At 45.0% G+C, this 20,382-nt stretch overlaps 1 protein-coding gene across 1 annotated transcript in view; it reads right to left on the bottom strand.

Moving 5' to 3' along the window:
• HSD17B4 (hydroxysteroid 17-beta dehydrogenase 4) overlaps positions 1-20,382 on the bottom strand; it is a 974,808-nt gene that overhangs the window by 511,917 nt on the left and 442,509 nt on the right. The window contains exon 11 of the mRNA XM_085632660.1: positions 15,599-15,727. Coding sequence (XP_085488786.1) covers positions 15,599-15,727 — 129 coding nt within the window. The remainder of the gene's footprint in view (positions 1-15,598; positions 15,728-20,382) is intronic.

Raw genomic sequence — 20,382 nt, 5'->3', positions numbered from 1 at the left:
GCAAAAGAGAGAATAACGCCCTTGTCCTAGAGGTCCTTAATCTGGGAGATACCAATAAGATCCCACCTATCAAACCCTTTCGTTTGCCAGAGGCTCCCCAGCTTTTCGGAATTCCAGAGGGGAGTTGCCAATATGAGCCTGCGGTCCCACCCCAGGTGTTTGGTCACTTCATGCCAAACTTGAACTGAGTGCGCGGTCGGGCCCGTAAGGGGGTACCTACGGGGTTTGGAGTAGAGTGCTCTACTGTAGTCTCCACCCGGGAGGAGCCATCTATCCATGGCATATCCTGGGTCATCAGGGCGACCATATGTCCCCTGGTTGATCGCAGCCAGGTGCGCTGCCCAATAATATTTCTTAATATCAGGAAGACTAATGCCGCCATCATACCAGTTGAGGGTGAGTTTCGTTAATGCTATCCGAGGCTTCCAGTCCCATAAAAGATTTCTTTGTAGGGTTTCTATCTCTTTAAAATATGATTTGGGGACTGGGTCCATTGCGTTCTGAAGGGTGTAGAGAAAGCGTGGTAAAGCCATCATTTTAAAAAGAACGGCTTTACCTAATAAGGAAAGAGGCAAGGCCTTCCAATGACTAATATCACTCTTTAATCTCTGGATAGGTGGCAGGAGATTACGTGTGAATCGGAACATGGCATTTAATGTAATGAAGATGCCAAGGTACCGATAGCCATCTATGGCAATTTGTATCGGGCAGTCTTTCGGGAGGGTTAGCGATTTGCCTTGTAAGACGTATATTACAGACTTAGAGTAATTTATAGTAAATTCAGAGTACCTCTCGAGGATAGCAAGGATGTCAAGCAAGCATATCAAATAAACCTTCAGAGAGGTCAAGTACAGCAGCACATCATCTGCATATAATGATATTCTATCCTCCCAGTACGGGGACCAACGGATTCAGCGGATCATTGGATCTCTGCGAATCCATGCCGCCAACGGCTCCAATGCCAAGGCAAAGAGGAATGGCGACAGTGGACACCCTTGTCGCGGTCCACAGCCAAGCTCAAATACTCCTGATTTGCGATTATTCACTACGACTTGTGCCATAGGCATTGTGAATAACAGCCGGATTCAGCTCACGAAATGAGATCCGAAACCCAACTTGCTCAAAACTGCAAAGAGATACGGCCACTCAACCATGTCAAACGCCATGGTGGTGTCCAGGGATACCAGGACTGCGGGTTCCAAGATAGTAGGCACTCTACCCAACACTCCATGGAGCCGACGCAAATTTAGGGCGATGTTACGGTGGGACATGAAACCGGATTGGTCGGGATGCACTAGGGTATCAATTACTTTGACCAGCTGTATTGCCAGCAGTTTAGCTAGAATCTTATGCTCGGCATAAAGAAGCGATATTGGTCTATTGGATGTGCAAAGAGTTTTCGGTTTGCCCTCTTTATGGATGACCACAATATTAGCGGTTCTCTGGTCTATGGGAAGTGCCCCTTTGTCTCTACTATCCATTAGCATTCAATGTAGGTAGGGAGCTATCTTGTCTGGTCTCAGCTTGTACAGCTCGAACGGAATACCATTAGGACCGGAAGCTTTACCTGACTTAAGCGCTCGTATTGCCTGAGCCACCTCATCAATCAAGAAGGCGGACTCCAGGTAATCACGGTTCTCGTCAGCCAGGGTTGGAGCACAATATCTCGCAGCAGGGCGACATTGTCTCCCTCTGTGTACTGCCCCTCCGTTCTGTAAATGCTCGATTAGTGTTCCGCAAACCGGTCTGCTATACGTTGGGGGTCTGTGATAGGTTCACCATTTACATCGGTGAGTTCAGGTACCAGTCGTGAAGCCCACTCCTTCCTATCCAACCATGCAATCAATTTCCCCGCTTTGTCCCCATGTTCATAGTCTCTACTCTGCAGTTCCCTCCCTTGTATCTTGGCCCTATCTGTCGCTACACTTCTGTATTCGTCCTGTTTTAGGCTCAATAAGTGTACTGTTTCCGGGGACACTGTGTGCTCCAGCTCTTCCTCCAGCTTAAGCACTGCCTCTTCCGCCGCCTCCAGGTCTCTCTGTGTCTCTTTTTTCTTATCCGCAATGAGGGATAAGGCTTCCCCACGGACAACGGATTTGTAGGCTTCCCATAGTGTCTGAGCTGATTCTACCGATCCCTCATTTTCCTGGAAATAATTATCTGTGGCCTGAATTAATTTCTTACGGATATCAGGGTCGCGGAAATTCCAAGGATTAATGGGAGCCATTCTCCCTGCACTCATTTGCCCCAAGATCAGTCTCATCCAGACAGGAGAGTGGTCTGAGATGCCTCTGCCCAGATGGTGAACCTCACGGACATCAAAAGCCTGCGCCGCCGGGACCAATATATAATCTATACGGGATAGACTCTGGTGGACCCTGGATTGGAAGGTATACTGTACTCTGTCTGGGTTATTTATCCTCCATACATCAACGAGCCCCACTGCCTCAAGAAAGCTGGAGAGCCACTGCTGCGCCGGCCTGATATACCGCGGGGGATGGCGATCTAGCTCCCCGGACACCACTGCATTAAAATCTCCCCCTACAATTAGGAGACCCGGTGGGAGCGTCAGCAGCACTGCACCTAAATCTTTATAAGTCTCACTCTGAAGGCCCAGAGGAGCATATACTGAGATGCACGTGATAGTACGACCCTCCCATTGCCCCGATATTCCCACATATCTACCCCTGTTGTCGGACCATGTAGACTGTGCCGTGAAAGGGAACAATTTCCTGACCAATATGCCCACTCCTCTGCAACTTGTTGTAAAGCCAGCATGTGCCACCAATTTGTATCCCCCTCTATTCATTGCTTGGCACGTGTTACCAATCAAATGTGTTTCTTGCAACAGGATAATATCTGGGGCTTGCCGTTTGAAATACTGATGCACCATACTATGCTTAATCTTGTCACCAAGCCCGTTAACGTTCCAGCTAAGGACTCTGACCCCTATATTCCACTGAGTGTCCATCTAGGACCGTGTGTGTATCCCACTCTTGCTCTATGTCTTCATCCTGCGTTATCACTTTAACCTTACAATCAAGAAAAACAATTGCAAACAACTTAAACATACCCTCCCAACTGCCCCCCTCCCTGCTTCCCTGCACTCTGGGCTGAGAACTGCCCATGAATAAACTTACAGTGTGCCTGACGCCCCTTCAAACAACTAAAGGTAGTTACACATGGTACGAGGTGCCCCCCCCACCCCCTCCCCCCAACACAAGAAGGAAAAATTTCCCAATCTATATATGCATGCCGGTTACCACTCAACAAGATGTACCAAGAAAGACCCCAAATGTCTGATGTCACTTTCTAGCATGGTCTCTTTTAAGCACCTATTCTCGACCCGCTCAAGTCTGCTCTAAGTCCCGCTCCAGGATTCACCACTGCCACCCGCCCCATCCCACCACCCCCCCCCCCCACCGGTCTCACCACTGTGTCAAAAGTTCCCTGTGTCAACGATTTTCAAGCCATTCCGCCACTGATTCTGGATGTTCAAAAAACCAGGCTCTACCATCTGCTTCGACACGAAGCCTGGCTGGGAACAGCATGGCGTACTTCTAGCCTTTGTCTCTCAGTGCCTTTTTAATTCCCAGGAAGGAACGTCTCTGTCTCTGGACTAGCTGGGTAAAGTCCGGGAAAAATGTGATGTCTGCATTTTCATATTACAAGGCCGGTCCCGCCCTGGCGTGCTGGAGTATGACCTTTCGATCCCAGAAGTTGAGCACCCTTGCAAGGATCAGGCGAGGGGGGCCCCTGGCTTAGGCAGACCCCCGGGAACTCTGTGAGCTCTCTCAATAACAAAGAACTTCCCAAGTTCCTTGGGCTGGAAGTGTTTCAGAATAAGATCTTCCACAAAGATCCGTAGACTGCCCTTCCGCTTTTTCTGGGACGCCAAAGATCCAGAGGTTATTGCGATGCAGGCGTCCTTCATAATCATCCAGCTTGGATTCTGAGAATTTCTGGAAGGATTACAGGTCTTTGACTTCTCGTTGCAATTCAGAGGCGTCTGCCACCAGACTCGCCGTCGTCTGCTCCACCTGCTTGACTCGTTCATTGTTTTTGTTCATATCTGCCCAGAGTAGGTTAACTTCCACCGAGATGGTGTCCATCTTGTGTTCTAAGGAGGTTTTGATATCCGCAATCGCCACCAGGACGTCCTTCAGTGTGGGTTCCGATGTTGCCTCCGCTTGTGGTGCGTTTCCCTTGCCACCAGGGGAGGAGTCGGGAATCGAGGTCTTAGGGAGAGTATACCTGTCGAGCCGGTTCTGCTGCACTGGTTTGCTGCCCCTTGAAGAAGACATTGTGTCACTGGGTCATTTCCGGTGTGATATCAGTGAGATTTCACTCCCCCAAGAAGTAGAGCACTCCGTCTCACCACCCGGCTCCCTCAGGTGTCTCGTGAGGTCTGCCCTGCGAATCAGGAACGGGGGAGGGGTGGCATTGATGGCCCGCCCACACTAAATGTCGGTGTCTCTTAGTGTGTAGAACTGCCACAGTCTTGGGGGGGGGGAGGGGGGAGCTGATGTGTTTCAAGGAGACAATGATTTATATTCCCAATGGGGCGGCAGCGCCAACCAGGCAACCATGGATCATGACTGATGCTTTCAATGGGGAGCCCTGAACAAGCACGTCACTAGTCCAGGTCACCATGAGCCAGACAACACCAGGGCCTCAGCTAGGGCAGACTATGGGATTATTCCCCAAGAAAGCGCCGCAGCCCAGGGACAAAAGGCGCTACTGCACGCAAGATAGAATATTGTAGGCACTGTTTGTCTGTACTCTTAAGTTATGTGGATGTATTAGCCCACGGGAAGAATCTTACCAGTGTGGTTCCCAAAGTCACCTGTGGCCGTCGTATACCGCGCACGCTTGGATGTGCTGTCGGTATGCCAATTATTCCATTCACAGCTATTCCGGCGCCTTTCAGCCCGATGCCGGCCTCCACTCTGGGTCTGAGCCGCTTTTGTTTCCCCGAGATGCCTCTGCGGTGTCTCGCTCACCCGTTTACGGAGGTTTGCACAGGCCCACCTCAGCGATGTAGAAGGAGGGAGGGGCCAGGGAGCCCCGGGCGGCTCTCAGTCCGCTGATCTCCCAGCTCCGCTATGTTCTCCAGGCGGGCATCGGGAGCGTCACAGTTACGAGCCGACCTCCTCTGCAATCGAGATCCCGGTGTCAGATCTTCCCCCACGCCTCAGATGTTCACCATTCTGCTCCGGGACTCCCGGCGGTATGTCGCTTCTGCCACAGCACGAGAGCCGCCTCCGACTTGTACCACTACCAAACCCTCTGTCGTGGGAACGTCAGGATCTGTACACGCTCCCTGCGCCGGCCGCCACGCGAGGCCCCTTCCTCCACGCCACCACTAGGTCGCTCGACAAATCCTCTCCAATACCGACTTCTGGTCTTTCAGCAGGGGTTGGTCTCTTGTCAAAGAAAAACGGTCAGTTTCACCTAGAAGAACCGTAAGATTGGGCCACGGATAGATGCGGCGTGCACAGTTTGTGTCACACGACAGCCTGTCCCCGCTGCTCCATCTTCGTAACCGGATGCTTGAATACTATGGAACATTACCACTGGCAACCTTGAGCTTAGCCTATGGATTGTCCTTCCGGTTTTCCTACTTTACATGCGTACAACCTGTCTTTCATTGCCTAGACCGTCCGTTCCAATGGGCTCTGGATTTGTGCTTGTCAAACTCGGTGTCTCCCACCCTGGATTATGTTCGACTAATGAGTCCCTTAGTGGCTCATGAGTTGGACTGTTCTGGTGTCAGGATTATTGCCTGTGGAGCGGCACATGGAGTCCTAGGGAATTGGGACATCGGTACGGCTGCATATGACTTCCTGGCGAGAAGTTATCTTGAGGAACACGCCGGTTGTCCTCTGATGGTACTAGAGGCTCCAGTAGTCAAAGAACATGTGTGTTCATTCCCCTTACTAAACTGGATGGCAGACACTTTTGCAGGACGTTCCAATGATTTCCTCTTGGAAGCTGTTGCTACTTACTGTGCTTATACGTTGATGGATTAACTTGGACGTCGTCCAACGTTCCTTTGCTTCTTTTGATTGTTTAGTTGACATTTGCGCTCTGAGCATTGCCGTTAATTTTTCCATCAACATTTTTTTTCTCCCATTTATGTTTTTTTTTTCTCTTCGAACCTTCACTGCCTTTATATGGATTTCCAATTTGTGCACTTAGTTCCGTTCTATCGAACTTGAACTCTGCGTTCCTTAATTATACCCCTATTAGTTAGTGGTCGGATCAAGGGGGGGGTGTAGTGAGGGCTGCGATTTATATACATACATTGCTATGTTGGCATAAGCACGTTAGATGTTAGAAAGCCATCTTGCCACTTTTGCTGCTTTTGCACACGACACTGCAGATACATGTTATTATTTGAAAACTGCTTGCTCGCCTTTTTCTTCACATGAGAAATGCCTGTTGTTCACATCCCTAGACATGCGCTGCGACCTTGGTCTGAACATTGTGTAAAGAAACAGTCTGGGTCGCCAGACAATGCATGTTTTCGAGTTCAGGTTGATCGGCCCACTATTTAGCCATAACACGCACACAGCTGCAAATTCCCGAGAGTCTAAAGCTTTTAATATTGCAGTCTGCATGCTTTAACACACACTCTGAAGAAGAGCTTTCCCAGGAGCAGAGCACACCTGATCCTGTGATGTGATTCAACTAGGCAGATCTTTACGGTATGGGGTTCCCCATTCAAGCCTAGAGACCTTTTATTAGTATAATAATATTAATTTACTAGCGAAAGGAAGGTGGCTGTATTCCACTGTCATTTGTAATATGATCTCTCCTTTCATTTTTTATGGTATTGTAACAATGCTGATGGTTTTGATTTTAATCATTTGCCTGCTTATGTTAGCCAAAGTACTGCATCTTAGGACACGAGGTTTATAAAATAAACTCTTTAAACTTTACCGTGTCGCTGTTTACTCGTGTTGTGGACTTATATGAGAATAATAACGAACAGGTATTTCTGATTCCCACCATTCCTGAGAGTACACTAAGTCGCTTGTTCTGGGTTGTCTATACATTGGGACCTCCGAGATAATACGGATAACGAATGGGACACTGATGCTGGTCAGATAGGGGTTCTGAGGTGAGTTTTTGGTACCCCACAATTCACTGAGGTCCTGGTTTCCTGCGCATAGTTCTGTGCATGAGCAGAATCCCTGCAACAAGACGGGGGAGAGAAGGATCGGCAGAGCTCTGCTAAGCAGCGGCCATCGCACTTCACTGCTTAGCCACGCCCCTGAAAATTGATTTTTGTACTTCAGGTGGACAGACGTCATTTCAAATCGAATCAAATCAAATCAAGAGAATTTATATTGCGCACATATCACTCAACAAGAGTCTCATGGCGCTTGCAGACTGCTCGAGTGGACGGACCAGGGCTAATTAACATAGAGCCAGGTTTTCAACTCTTTAAGGAATTTACCATGTTCTGGTATGCTGCGAAGATGAAAAGGCATTTGATTCCAGAGCGATGGTGCCAGAAAGGAAAACGAACAGCCTCCTTGTCTAACTGTCATTTGGGGAGCCCGATTTGATTATGTTTAGGTACTCCAAGAATAGATTTTGGTCTATGCACGGGAAGGTAGTCAGGATGTCAGTGTTGGTATTTACAACACAATTTTCCATCTCCTGATGTTTGCTATCTATGGATTCCTAAATTTTCTCTATTTTTTCAATGAAGAAATTGCTTAAGTCATTGCAGAGTTTGAGAAGCGGGTATTGGTGGGCTGACACGATCAGGGTTAGATAATTCCCTTACTGTGTTGAAGATATCTTTGGTTTTATTAGTTGAGTTCAACACCTTGTTGGAGAAGAATTGTTTTTTTGCCTCCAATATGGCATGTTTATATTTCCTCAAATTAGTTTTATAGTGTTCTTTGGATTCAGGTGAGAAGGAGTTGTGCCATTTCCGCTCTGCCTGCCGAGTTAGGAGTTTACATATAGGTTACCTTTTTCTTCCATCATTTCCATATCCAATTGAAAAACGTGGGATGGGACAGTGGTGCAAAGGTTCACTCGCTAATTGTAGTTAATTGTGTTGCTTCACAACATCTCTTCACACCAGGGAGGGCTATCCCTCCTTCATATATAGAGCGCTGTAAGTTAAAAAGTGCTATTCTATGGGCAGAGAAGATTATGCAGAAGTCTATCACCCCAGTAAAAAATAGTTTGGGCAGACTACAGCGGTATTTTCTAATATATAAATAAACCTGGTGAGTGCCAACATTTTAAATATGGTTAACAAGCATAATTGATTTTCAGATAAATGAATTCCTTTTACATCGGATTATGAAGTAATACATACAGGTCTTAACGATCACAATCCAATCTCTGTGGAGTTTCCTTGGGATGTAGTCTAGATAGTAATATAAAGCGTGTAGGGAATACGGAAATGGGGAGTGGTAAAGGTATTCAGGTTAAGTGGGCTGGTGTAAATCCAGTTAAATTTACAGCTGATTTCGTTACTAGTTCTCTAGCTGATATATGGGATGGTTTGAAAGAAGGTGGCAAGGATTCAGATGTAAAGGCTTCCTTCAAACACATTTGTGCTACTGCTAACAGAATGCATACATCTGACAAACCAGCAAAAAGGGGCTTGTCTCAAGGTTGGTTTAATTCCACCTGTAGGAAAGCTCATACAAAGATAAGGGATGCTCAACATGCACAGCCCAGAGATAAAGCTTTGATCAGATATTGTAGATTAAAAAAGTGGTATGGCCAGGAAAAAGGAACTCCAGAAAGAAGCGTGGGAGAATTTGCTGAGAGCAAGTGGTGTCAAAGATTCTAACTTGGTTTAGCGTACAAATAATTCCCCCTCCTTAAGATCCCTGGATACCGCAGCTATTGCAATAGGTGTGTCACAGAAGGTTGGACTGATCACTTATCGAAAATTGTAACTCAGATATTTGGCTTCTATTGCTATGGGACCTGCGGCTATCTTAACCCTATTGGCCAACGGCTGCATTCACCACCGCTGTGTCTGTCGGCCACTAGCAGACACTGGGGAGGGTTATAAAGGCCCCTCTGATGCTTTGCGCCAGAGGGAGTCCTTAATTCTTTTTTTCCATCAGGCTGCTCAGGAAGAGCATCCTGAGAAGCCTGATAGTATTTTTTTGTTTATTTACTGCAATAACAATTGGCGCGCAGAGAGTGCTGATGGCAATACAGTAATTCGAAAGTAAAAAGAGCCGACAGGCTTGTTTTACTTTCAATAAATCAGTGGTCAAGTTCATATCTAAGCCCCCAAGCACAGATTCCCCTGGGAAAGTTATTGATGGAAAGGGGAGAATCTCTCCCAAGTAAATGGGGCAACAGTCTTCCTGCCCCCTCTGGGGGACATACAGGGGTATTTACCCTCAATCTGTCCCCAAGGGAGGGCAGAAAGCCCACTAGATGCCAGGGATATAGCTTTTTATTTTTTTTTATTTAGGGGTGGGGCTGCCGACCATGGCTATGCCCCCAATTAAATGAGTGCAAAAAGAACAATTGATGGACAAAATGCAGAACAATGTCATACATTCACCCCAGTACAGAGATCTGGGCCTAAATACATCGTTTTTGTGCTCACCATGTCATTATAATTTGGACCCAGCCATATGCAAATCAATCTTGACCCTGCTCCCAATGGGAACAGTCCAGCCTGAACTGCGAGGCCAGGTCCTCCCTGGACTGAAACAAGCATCCTAGGACCGGTTTCGGGCTTTCAGCCCTAATCAGCCAGGATAGCTTGACTCCAGTGGCATGGAGAGCAAGGGACCAAAGTCTGGGCATACCTGTCCCACTCGGGGTGACAAATGCAAAAAGAACAATTGATGGACAGAATGCAGAACATGGCGAGCAAAAACAAGATGGATTTAGGCCCAGATCTCTGTACTGGGGTGAATGTATGACATTGTTCTGCATTCTGTCCATCAATTGTTCTTTTTGCATTTGTGCCAACAGTCTTTCTGACCCCTACCCCATCTGTGGGGTAGAGTGGAGTATTACCCCCAATCTGCCCCCCAGGGGGACAGAAAGCCCACTAGACATTAGGGAAAGATTTAAAAACAAAATAGGGGTGGGGGCTGCCCAGCATGGGCATGGCCATGCCCCCAACCCAAGTAAATGAGGCAACGGTTTTTCTGCCCTCTCTGGGGGGTAGATGCGGGTACTTACCCCCGATCTGCCGCCCGGGAGGGGGGACAGAAAGCCCACTAGACGTCGTGGAATTTTTTTCTAAAGTACTAAAGTATAGGGGCTGCCCAGCATGACCAGGCCCCTAACCAAAGCAAATGAGGCAACAGTCTTTCTTCCCCCCAAGGAAAATGCATGATTCAAAGCCAAGTTTGAGGTTTGCACGGCATCGATGGTAAGAAATGCTCATGGGATTCAAGCAAGGTGCACCACCCTGGACTCCCCGAGGCGGCTTTGTTTCACAAATGTGCAAGTTAGCTAGGTTTCCCTAGGTGAGGCTGAGCTAGAGCCCAAAATCCAATGCTACCCACTATGCAAAAAACAGGCTAGTTTTGAGTGGGAAAATGTGATGTATCCATGTTGCATTTTGGGTTGTTTCCTGCTGCAGGCATTAGGCCTACCCACACAACTCCTGTACCATTCTTTGTCAGAAAATTTAGGGAAATGCTGGGTGGAAGGAAGTTTGAGCTCTCCGCAGATTTCAGAACCTTTCATCACATAAATCGGAGGAAAATGTATGTTTTAGTCAAAGTTTGAGTTTCACAAGGGATTCTGGGTAAAGAGTAGGAAAATGTGTTGTATCCTTGTTGCGTTTTGGGTCGTTTCTTGTTGCAGGCAATAGGCCTACCCACACAAGTGATGCACCATTGTTATTGGGAGACTTAGGGGAATGCAGGGTGGAAGGAAGTTTGTGGCTCCCCACAAGTTCTAGAACTTTCTGTCACAGAAATATTAGGAACATTTGTTTTCTTAATCAAAGTTTGAGGTTTGTAAGGGATTCTGGGTAAAGCAACCAGATGAGAGCCATACAAGTCGTCACCCCACCCTGGTTTACCCTCGGGTGCCTAGTTTTTAAAAACATCCAGGTTTGTTAGGTTTCCCTAGGTGCGGGCTGAGCTGGGAGCCAACTTAACCCACTTTGCAAAAAAAGGGACATAATTAATTGGAAAAATATGATGTGTCCATGTTGCGATTTGGGCCGTTTCCTTTTGCAGACACAAGGACTGCCCACACAAGTGTGGTACCATTTTTATCGGAAGACATGTGGGAGCATAGAATAGTAGAATATTTGTTATAACCAATTGCATTTCATTGCATTTCTGACTTCCAAATGTTATCCAGTGTGTAAGAAAGAAGACATTTTGAAAGATACCCTCTAACTCCTGCTTGTACGGTTTCCACAAATTCAGAAATGCACAAATAACCACTGCTCCTAAACTTCATAACTTGTGCCCATTTCGGAAATACATAGGTTTCATTGATACTCATTTTTCATTCCACATATTGGACCACATGAACTGATCAGCACACAATGAAAATCAATGTACTGTGCAGCTCAGTTGTTGGCTCTGGGTACCATAGGTTCTTGGAGAACCGAAAAACTCTATATATCCCTGCAACCAAAAGGGTCTAGCGAACGTAATAGCACATTGTTTTTGTAAATTAGCCATTGTGACAAAATGTTACAGATAAAAGATTGTCACAAATGGCTGTCTTTTCCTACTCGTTTTCGATATTTGTTTATTTCAACAGTTCTTTTATTTGGGTAAACCTTGAGGAATCTACACATATGACCCCTTGCTGAATTTGGAATTCTATCTACTTTTCCAAAATATATAGCTTTTCTGGATCACCCATGGGTGTCATACTGGTTTCCACCACGAACTGGAAGCTGGTTGAAAGCATAAAAATAGGGAAAATGGGCTACCTCTTTGAAAAATGCCAAAACTGTGGTAAAAAATAGATTTTTTGATTAAGCTCTGCATGTTCGTGGTAGCTGGGAAGACGGTGACTTAGTAAAAAAGTCTTCTGGCAAAAAGTTGTTTTTTCCTATTTCCCCCCCAAAACTCAAAATGTAGCTATATTTTTGCTATTTTCCAGGTCCCCCTCCAGGGAAGTCCCAAAACCCGGAGTACCTTTATAATCCCCAGGATGGAAAAAAATGATGCAAACTAGGAATGGATACCTTATGAGGACAAAACGTTATGGAGGCCTAAGCGCCAACTATCACATATTGTCAAAAAAGGACTCCACCCCGGGAAGGAAAAGGCCAGCAGTCAGGGGGTAAATTATCACTGTAATTATCAATTTACTATTTCATTGATGGAAGTTCAAGCTGTGTTAAGAGCAGTAGGGAATGGAGCTTTACCAGACTCATAATTTAGTTTGGTTATTGTGCCTATTTTTTAAAAGTGTGATAAAATGGAACCTTTGTGTTATGGGCCCATATCCTTACTGGACTCTTCACTTAAATTAGTTGGTAAAGTTAACTTGTGGCAATTGGAAGAATGGGTAGAAGGTAACATCATTTTATCACAGCAGTGTCTGAACCTAAAACATTTAATTGGCAAATATAAAGTGACTAAGAATGGTTTTCTCGATTTGTGCTTCATGAACCTTAGCAGAGCATTCAATTGTGTTAATCATGCTAAACCGTGGTGGATAATGAGAACTTTAGTGGAAGATTAAGGTATCATTTCCCTGCTCAGTTATATTTATCAGAATGCTACTAACAGGTTCTGTTTTGTTCCAAAAGGGGAATGCCCTAAACCCTTTAAGATAGGGAGGGGCATTAGAAATGTTTGTGTGCAGGCTCCTTTTTTTTATTTTGCTTGTATATAATTGGTCTGGAAATGGCACATTTAAAAGAAGGGTTAGATTTGCCTAGAGTGGGTGCCCGCCCTATTCCTGCACTTGTATATGCAGGTGATGCTGTTCTTACGGCAAGAACAGCCAATGCGCTACAAAAATTGCTGAATTCTTTTTCACAGTATATGGGTAATCTGGATCTGAGTTTTAACCTTCAGTAATCAAATATTATGATTTTTGGTAAGTAGAGGCCTAAACTACTGCATGTCTGTCAAAGGTGTGCTACACCAAGAGTCAACACCTTTTCTTATCTAGGTACCCAGTTTGATAACCATCGCAGTGAGGAACAGCAACTTATTAAAACTACTGAGGCTGTGGTCCATTTCACCAACAAACTGGGACATCGGCCGATTAGGGACATGATGACTCTATAATAGCCAATGTATCTCTGCAGCCACTTATGGTGCTGGGGCTATGAATGAATGATTGCAATGACTTTTATAGAGAGCAAACAACCACCCCAAAGGGCATCTAAGAGCTCATGTCATCAAAATACAAAGACAGGGCAATTGCTTTGGTAAAAGAATATTGGCAGTTCCCCACAACATCCCCTCTTATATTTGCTATAAAGAATTAGGGATGTTCTGTGTTGAAGATATGATTAAGATGCACCTTATACAGCTGTGGCATTCATATGGTCCAAAATGGAGACTAGATTATATAAACACTTATAACTGACTGTTTATCACTTGAGTTTCCTTTTGGGTTCCAAGGCTTAACTTTATTAGGAAATTGCATACGAGGATAGGTCTACCAATGACAAATTCTGATGTGAACTCATCTTTGTCATTGCTCAAACTGGAATTTACTACTACTACTAAAGCAAGTATTATTTAGAGAGAGGACAGAGAAGTTGTTAAACCTACAGCTATGTCCTATTTGTCATTGGCCCCAGTAGAGGGGGGGTTTAGCCTTACTTAGGATAGGCTTTATTCATCAATATCATTTTGTCCTGACTCGTTTGACTATTATTCACTATTCGCGGCCTTCCCTAAGAAAGGCAGATGGTTTCAAGATGAAATGGCCTGCTCTTGTGATGCACACTCACTGCAAAGCACAATGCACTTTACTTATTTTTTTGTAAATTTTATACAACTTTCCGGCTACGTTTCCTGAAACCCCTTTTATTCAGTTTTAATCAGTGGAAACCTGCATTTTTAGATTTGCAATCTCTGGATACTTTACTAATATGTTTGGCTATTGTAAGCTTCTTTAACCGGGCTGTGAGACACAGGAAATGCAGGATACCGAGTGATTTTTAGAAAAGGATCTTATATTTAAAATATACATGCTATGTAATTGGTTGTGTAATCTGTGATTTGTTTTAATGTTTAATGCAGTATCTCGCAAGTTTTTTTCAAAAAACTGAAAAAAGATTGACTGACTGATTGACTACTGTAACACAAATGATACTCAAATCCTTCTCCACCTTAATTAGAATTCCATGCTCGTGGCTCATCTCAGCAACTGTTGGTTGGCCATTAACTCTGAAACGTAATGTCCACAAGACAGAGATCCTGCTGGGAGGTTGTGGAAGGTGCCTCTGGAACTCTAGGACATCGCCAGAGGAGTTCAGCAAAGTCAATGACTGCTTGGGAAGCAGATTAGAACTTAATAGTTAAATATGAAATTACTTTGATCATAATGTAACTTTGTGTCTTTTTCCCAGCTTGGGCTAAAGACAAACAAAACCCCCCCCCCAAAAAAACGTTTCCCTGACTTTATGCACACATTTGTAATTTTATTTGCTGCAAACTGGACTAAGCCAATGCTATCTTGGCCTCCTTCACGTTGCAGTGAGGCTAATTTGCATTCTCAATAAGTAGGATTATGTCGTTAGGGTGCACAGATCACCACACTTACTCCTGGTTGTGAAACAACATTAATTAATAAACTCTTCTTGGCACATCAGTATGTCCACCTATTGTCCATACTAATCTGTTCATTCAGCATCTAAACTTCTAGCTGTCCAACAATTTCAACAGTCAACTCTCAGAGGTTGATTCTTCTCAGTATTAGCTTCTAACCTGGAGAAGGATCTACCCCTATTAAAACAACAAATTATTAATTCTCGTTGTTTTAAGAAGCTGCCAAAAAAAAAACTTTTCTATAATCACCCACTCGCTGTCTGCTGTCCTCTGTCAGTCCTAGTTCTATGACACCGCTAAGTATCCATGTATTCAAACTAGTTTTCTTTCATTGATTCATTCAGGATGTTTCAAATTGGAACATGTCCTAAAATCAGTTCCCATTTCTAGTTATTTCAAATAGTCCCAGCTCACACGTCCTCAATAGTGAAAAATACCTCCATCCCTTGCGGAAAATTAATAGTATATGATATTTGTTGTATATCAGTTGCAGTGCATACCAATACTAAAATGCCACCATTGAAAAATAGGGCAGTCACTGATTATATCAAGGATCCGAGGTTAATTCAATTTTAATTATGACTAAATGTGATTTCTATGGTCCGGTCACTGGAATAGACGGACTGGACGTTCAGCTAAAAATACCAATGCATATACAAATCATAAGATCAATATAGACCTCTTTAACACAAGTGAGAAAAATGTAGAGGGCATAATTTGTCTTTAAGAGTTGCCCTGTGCTGACAAGCTCCGTTTGCAAATTGAAAACAAAATATTATATTTTAGAAGCCATTTGAATTGCTGATGGACATAAAGCAGTATCTGCCTTCATGAGGTGTGATTCAGAGCTGCAGCACATTGGTTACCTTCCATTGACTGGGGGTAGGAAACATGATCAAAGTCACAGATCTTGTCCCAGTTGTCTCGCACAGCTTCTGGTGTGATCGGGATATTCTTCTTCCGGACAACAGCGCCAAGCGATCGCTCCCACCGCACTAATTACAGAGAAGAAAGAGAAAAGCAACCACAAACTTCAAGACAACTGGGGAAACCAAATGAATACAAACTCCCTTGACATGCCCATTGTGCTTTCTTAGAACTCAAAACAACTGGGTCAGCTTTTTTTAATTGACCCAAAACGTTCATGCGTACAAAACTAGTAGCTTATGAGTTTAGGGTTGTTATTATTTTATAACTTTAACAATACACTTCTTATAGCGCTTGCCAAGTATTTCAACAATAAAATGCAAAGTTATCACATTGTATTGATTTCATCACTTGTTGCCCTGGACTTAGGGGAGAAGAGAAAGCATTCAGCAGAAACATTACAATTCTCTCATTCAGTTGTTATACTATCTTGGCGTGTACAGCCCATCTGCGCTGTTTACCCCCATGATATTGTCATATCTACGCACACCTAATCTAGATGATTTGAATAACTAGCAGTTTATTTAAAGCAGTTCCAGTTGTGTCAAGGAAGTAAGTAAAAAAAATCATTTGCAGCTCGACTCTTGGAGTAGTGACATTTTGTGATAGAGTAGGAGTGCGTATGTGTACAAATACTTTACACATTGCCTCTGAGATAAGCCTTATTGCCTGTGCCAAGCTACCAGGGGTTGCAGGGGTTATCTTAGCTGCGTGACTCCCTTACCCTGACTGGAGTGAGGGCACCTACTTGGACAGGGTGCAAACCACTGCCAACAAGAGACTACATATCTTACAGGGGGTCTAGAGCAGACAAGACCTGGTCTGGCCTGAACATGTTAAATGTGTCCTTCCGTAGGAAGGCGAAGAGAGGGATGAGAATTTAAATAGAATGAAGTCCTTAATCCTTCTTTAGTGCAAGGAAGTAGCGGGAGTAACACCCAACTTCTATTTCTGATGCCAGAATCCTCTCTATGGCCCGCCCCCTTTTGTTACAACAATCTACACTTCCTGCTGCCAGATGGACAGGTGGCCCTCGGTCAGCCACTCTGATGGTGGTGGAAGGTGCAGTGGGATAGAAAGGAAGGGCCAATTTGGAGGACCCACTTGACTGAGATGATGGCTAGCCACCCCTGGAGAAATTGTCAGATCCTGCCCTGGCAGGGTGACTTTGTGCCAGAAAAAAACACACAAAAGTGGTTTTGTGGCTGTGGTTACTGGAGAGTTAGGGGACCGAGATACACATTGCCCATGATGCCCTAGGAGTTGTGATTGTCAGATGCAAAATCAGCCACAAAAAAATGGCAGCCTGTTAAGCTAACAGAGGGGTCTGGCATTGGTCAAATTGAAAACTCATGCAATAGCCACCAACAGGGTAAAACTGCTGGTGTGTGGTAGTGGCCGACAAAAACCAAGGAACATGCTGTAGCCCTGCTTTCATTAAACCTTTCCAGGGCAGAAACTGCATTTTCACCAAAAATACACAAGCCAATGAATGACATGGCCAGTAAATATGCCAGGATGCCCCCAAAGAAGCCCATAGACCTCTTCTAGGCATGACACCAAAGATCCACGCTTGATCATGTTGCCCAACCTAAACAGTTGCTGTGTCAATGCCATAGTGAATGACAAACTTTGCAGTGTCACATCCGTCCTGAATAGCTTGGGTGAGGGATGCCTGCAGGTTTCCTGGGACAGCTGGCAAAATGTGGGCCACCGTATCTTATACGGCACGTGAGTAGCGACCTAAAAGGAAGCTGGGGTTGACGGATCAGAGAGCAAGGCTTGCAGGCAATAACACATGTTTTCCATATGTTTAAATGTGTTTTGACTCACGATCAGTTGGGGTGGTGGGAAAGGCATTAGGATCACCTTACTTGCAAATGCCTGTACCACCCAATCCAGAGTTGTAGGGTGCTCTTGAGAAAGTTGAGGTCACCTGTTGCTGGTCTATGGTGCTAAACTATTGGTCTGTTTACTGGAGGTTCAGAGCATGGCTTTGCCCATGCGCCCAAAATAGTGCCTGTGAGGGCAAAGTTTAAGGGTGAGATTCTGTAGGTGCCTGGCCCAGTTGGAGAACCTCTGTGAGGACATTAGGCTTCACTTCAATGGTGGGTAGTTGCAAATCAAGTACTTCTGCAGCCCTCTGCATCACTACAGTGAAGAAGGTGCTATCTTCCATGGCAGGGATGGGGAAGTAAACAGGCTGTCTGGGGTGGTGTCCAAGGCACTGGTATACTGTATCTCCTCATACAAATTATCCTCATTCTATTGGGGCTAAAGTCATCCTATAAATCAAAATTGTAATTTTCTGATAGTGTGCAAGACCTGGGCTCTGTGCAAGGTAAGGGCAAAGTATCTGAATCAGATGGCTTGCCAGTTGGCTTCACCCCAAAGGGTGTGGGACATGGCCTTGGTCGAGATCAGGAAGAGTTTGGCTCAGACTTGGAGAGCAGGATGAGTTCAGCCTCCTCCTCTGGTGCAGGAAGCATCAGCACATGGGTCTCTGCAGAACCCAAAGTGGGTTGGGGGGGCGGGGACAGACGTTGCTCAGGGTGGATATGCCAGTGGAAGTCGGACTAGCGGCTCTTGTTGATCTTTGGGGGTCTGAAGGTGCAGCAGAAGGAATCGGTAAAGTGTGGAAGATCCGTTGCACACCCTCACAAAAGGCCTCACTCTGCTTTGAACTTGCAGATGGAAATTCAGGGTGCTCTGAGAAAGTTCGGAATCTGCTCCAGTGTAGATCAGGAATGGGACCAGAAGGCACAATTACATCCCTGCTTCTTCTCTGGAGTTGAAAGAGGAAGGTAGGGCCTAGTCCAGTTTGGACAGCTCATGTTTCTTCTTAGACTTTCCTGTTGACTTTGACAGAGACGAAGATTTGCCACAGGAACGACTTTGGGAGCGAGAACAGTGTTATGTCCTTTAGGCTAGGCCTGTCATGTATAACCCTATTACATACATTTGTCCCATACACACGACAACAATGATTCTAAAAAGGTACCCTTTACCTAGTAGCCTGCTCCTGTCTCATCGACACCAGGCTATTTGTATCCTGTCTCATCGACACCAGGCTATTTGTATTCTATCATAATCCCTGTACCTAACGTACATAAACAGGTCCCCAGGGACAGCAGAATTATTCTGCATAAGGGTCACCAATTTTTTATTAATTGGTCAACAGCCAGCTGAACATGATTGCATTTGCTTGGAAAAGCATTGGTGATTGTTTTTAAACCATTTATGATTGTTTTCAAAACATCCATGATTCTTTTAAAAACATTGATTCTAGAAAAAACCCTGGCGTGACCACTTTGGTATAAAAGACCCTCACTCCCCCCTACAAATTATAGGAGGATTCCTTCCAAGCTGACACGGGGTCCTGCATGCTGAATCTTCAACACACAGCGGTCTGACATCCCTTGCTGGGGGTCATTCTCGAAGCAGACACTGGGTCCTTCATTCCCAACCATCAGGTGAGGGGGCTAGTTCATCCCTAGGGGCTTCTTGGCCACACACATATATACATATACATGCTACAAATACAGATCTAGGCTAGGTACATTTAGGCAAATTACTTGGGGCGCGCATTTTAGGAATCTGCAAATACTACTGGTTTTATCTAAAGTGCTTATGTTCATTTTATTAGCACGATGGTAGAAATGTATCTACTATTTACTATATTGGTACTAGCAATCTCTTTTGTATGCTTCTGTCTCCTGATTGTCGCAGCACATATGTTTTACACGAGGCTGTCGCTGGACCAATAAATTCTTATTGAAACTTCCTAATCGCCTTCCTGTGTATTTTCTGAGAGAAAGCAAGCACGAGTGTCTGAGCGAAACATACTCTACTGTTTTCCACGATCCCCGAGGAATCAGGGTTGTCATGTTCAGTCGTTGCCAGAAACTACCTACACCACTGTAGGATACAAGGGGGTGGTAGCGGCACTGTAGAGATAGCTGGTCTAATGGCTGACATATCATGTGGGGGTGTCCAGAAGTGGTCGGGACACCAGGCCCTCAGTTTAGGTCATCCAAAACGCGCTGGTCCTGGGGATTCCTAGGAACTACACGACAACAGGTCCTTCTTTTTGACTCATCACAGCGTGGAGTACCCCTGTGCTTAATGATGTAAAGCTGTGCCTCACAGTCCCATTTGGCTTTCAGGTTCATCTAAGCGCAGTTGTCTCAGGTCCTGTGGTCATGTTCAGATCCCAGACACCACAGATGTACTTCATGAGGATCTGTCACCAACATATTTTTGCAACAGTACCTACAAGACCTAAACACTGTTGCTCTGGGAGGTGGCATACCTTGCACACTAAACAATTGTGAAACAACTCAGAAAAAGATGAAGGAGTAGCTCAGGATTCGCGTCTGAAGGCGTGGAAAGAAAAGGACTGATGCCAGAGCGCATGGTTGCAATTATATATGGTCCTGCTTGCAACGTTCAGAGCTGAATGGCATTGGGATAAAGCCACACAACGCCAACTACCAGAGTACAGGGGCACTGCTTTGAAGTTTTCAGATCCAGTTTGATGCCTGGAGAATGTTCACAAGATAACATATCTATGGTTAGAGTTATCCATCAGGAACACTTTCACAAATTTACTTCTACCTTTGCCTCAATTTCAAGTTCTTTTTCTCGTCTTTACTGCTTTGTGCTTGTTCATTAATGCAGAATTCAGCATCTCTGGTAATAGTAAGCCACAAGTTTGGCCAAA

This window comes from Triturus cristatus, chromosome 2_1, assembly GCF_964204655.1.
Source record: "Triturus cristatus chromosome 2_1, aTriCri1.1, whole genome shotgun sequence".
NCBI classification, from domain to species: Eukaryota; Metazoa; Chordata; class Amphibia; order Caudata; family Salamandridae; genus Triturus; species Triturus cristatus.
Note: the sequence above shows the minus strand (reverse complement) of the source record. Positions and strands in the feature narration are given on the sequence as shown.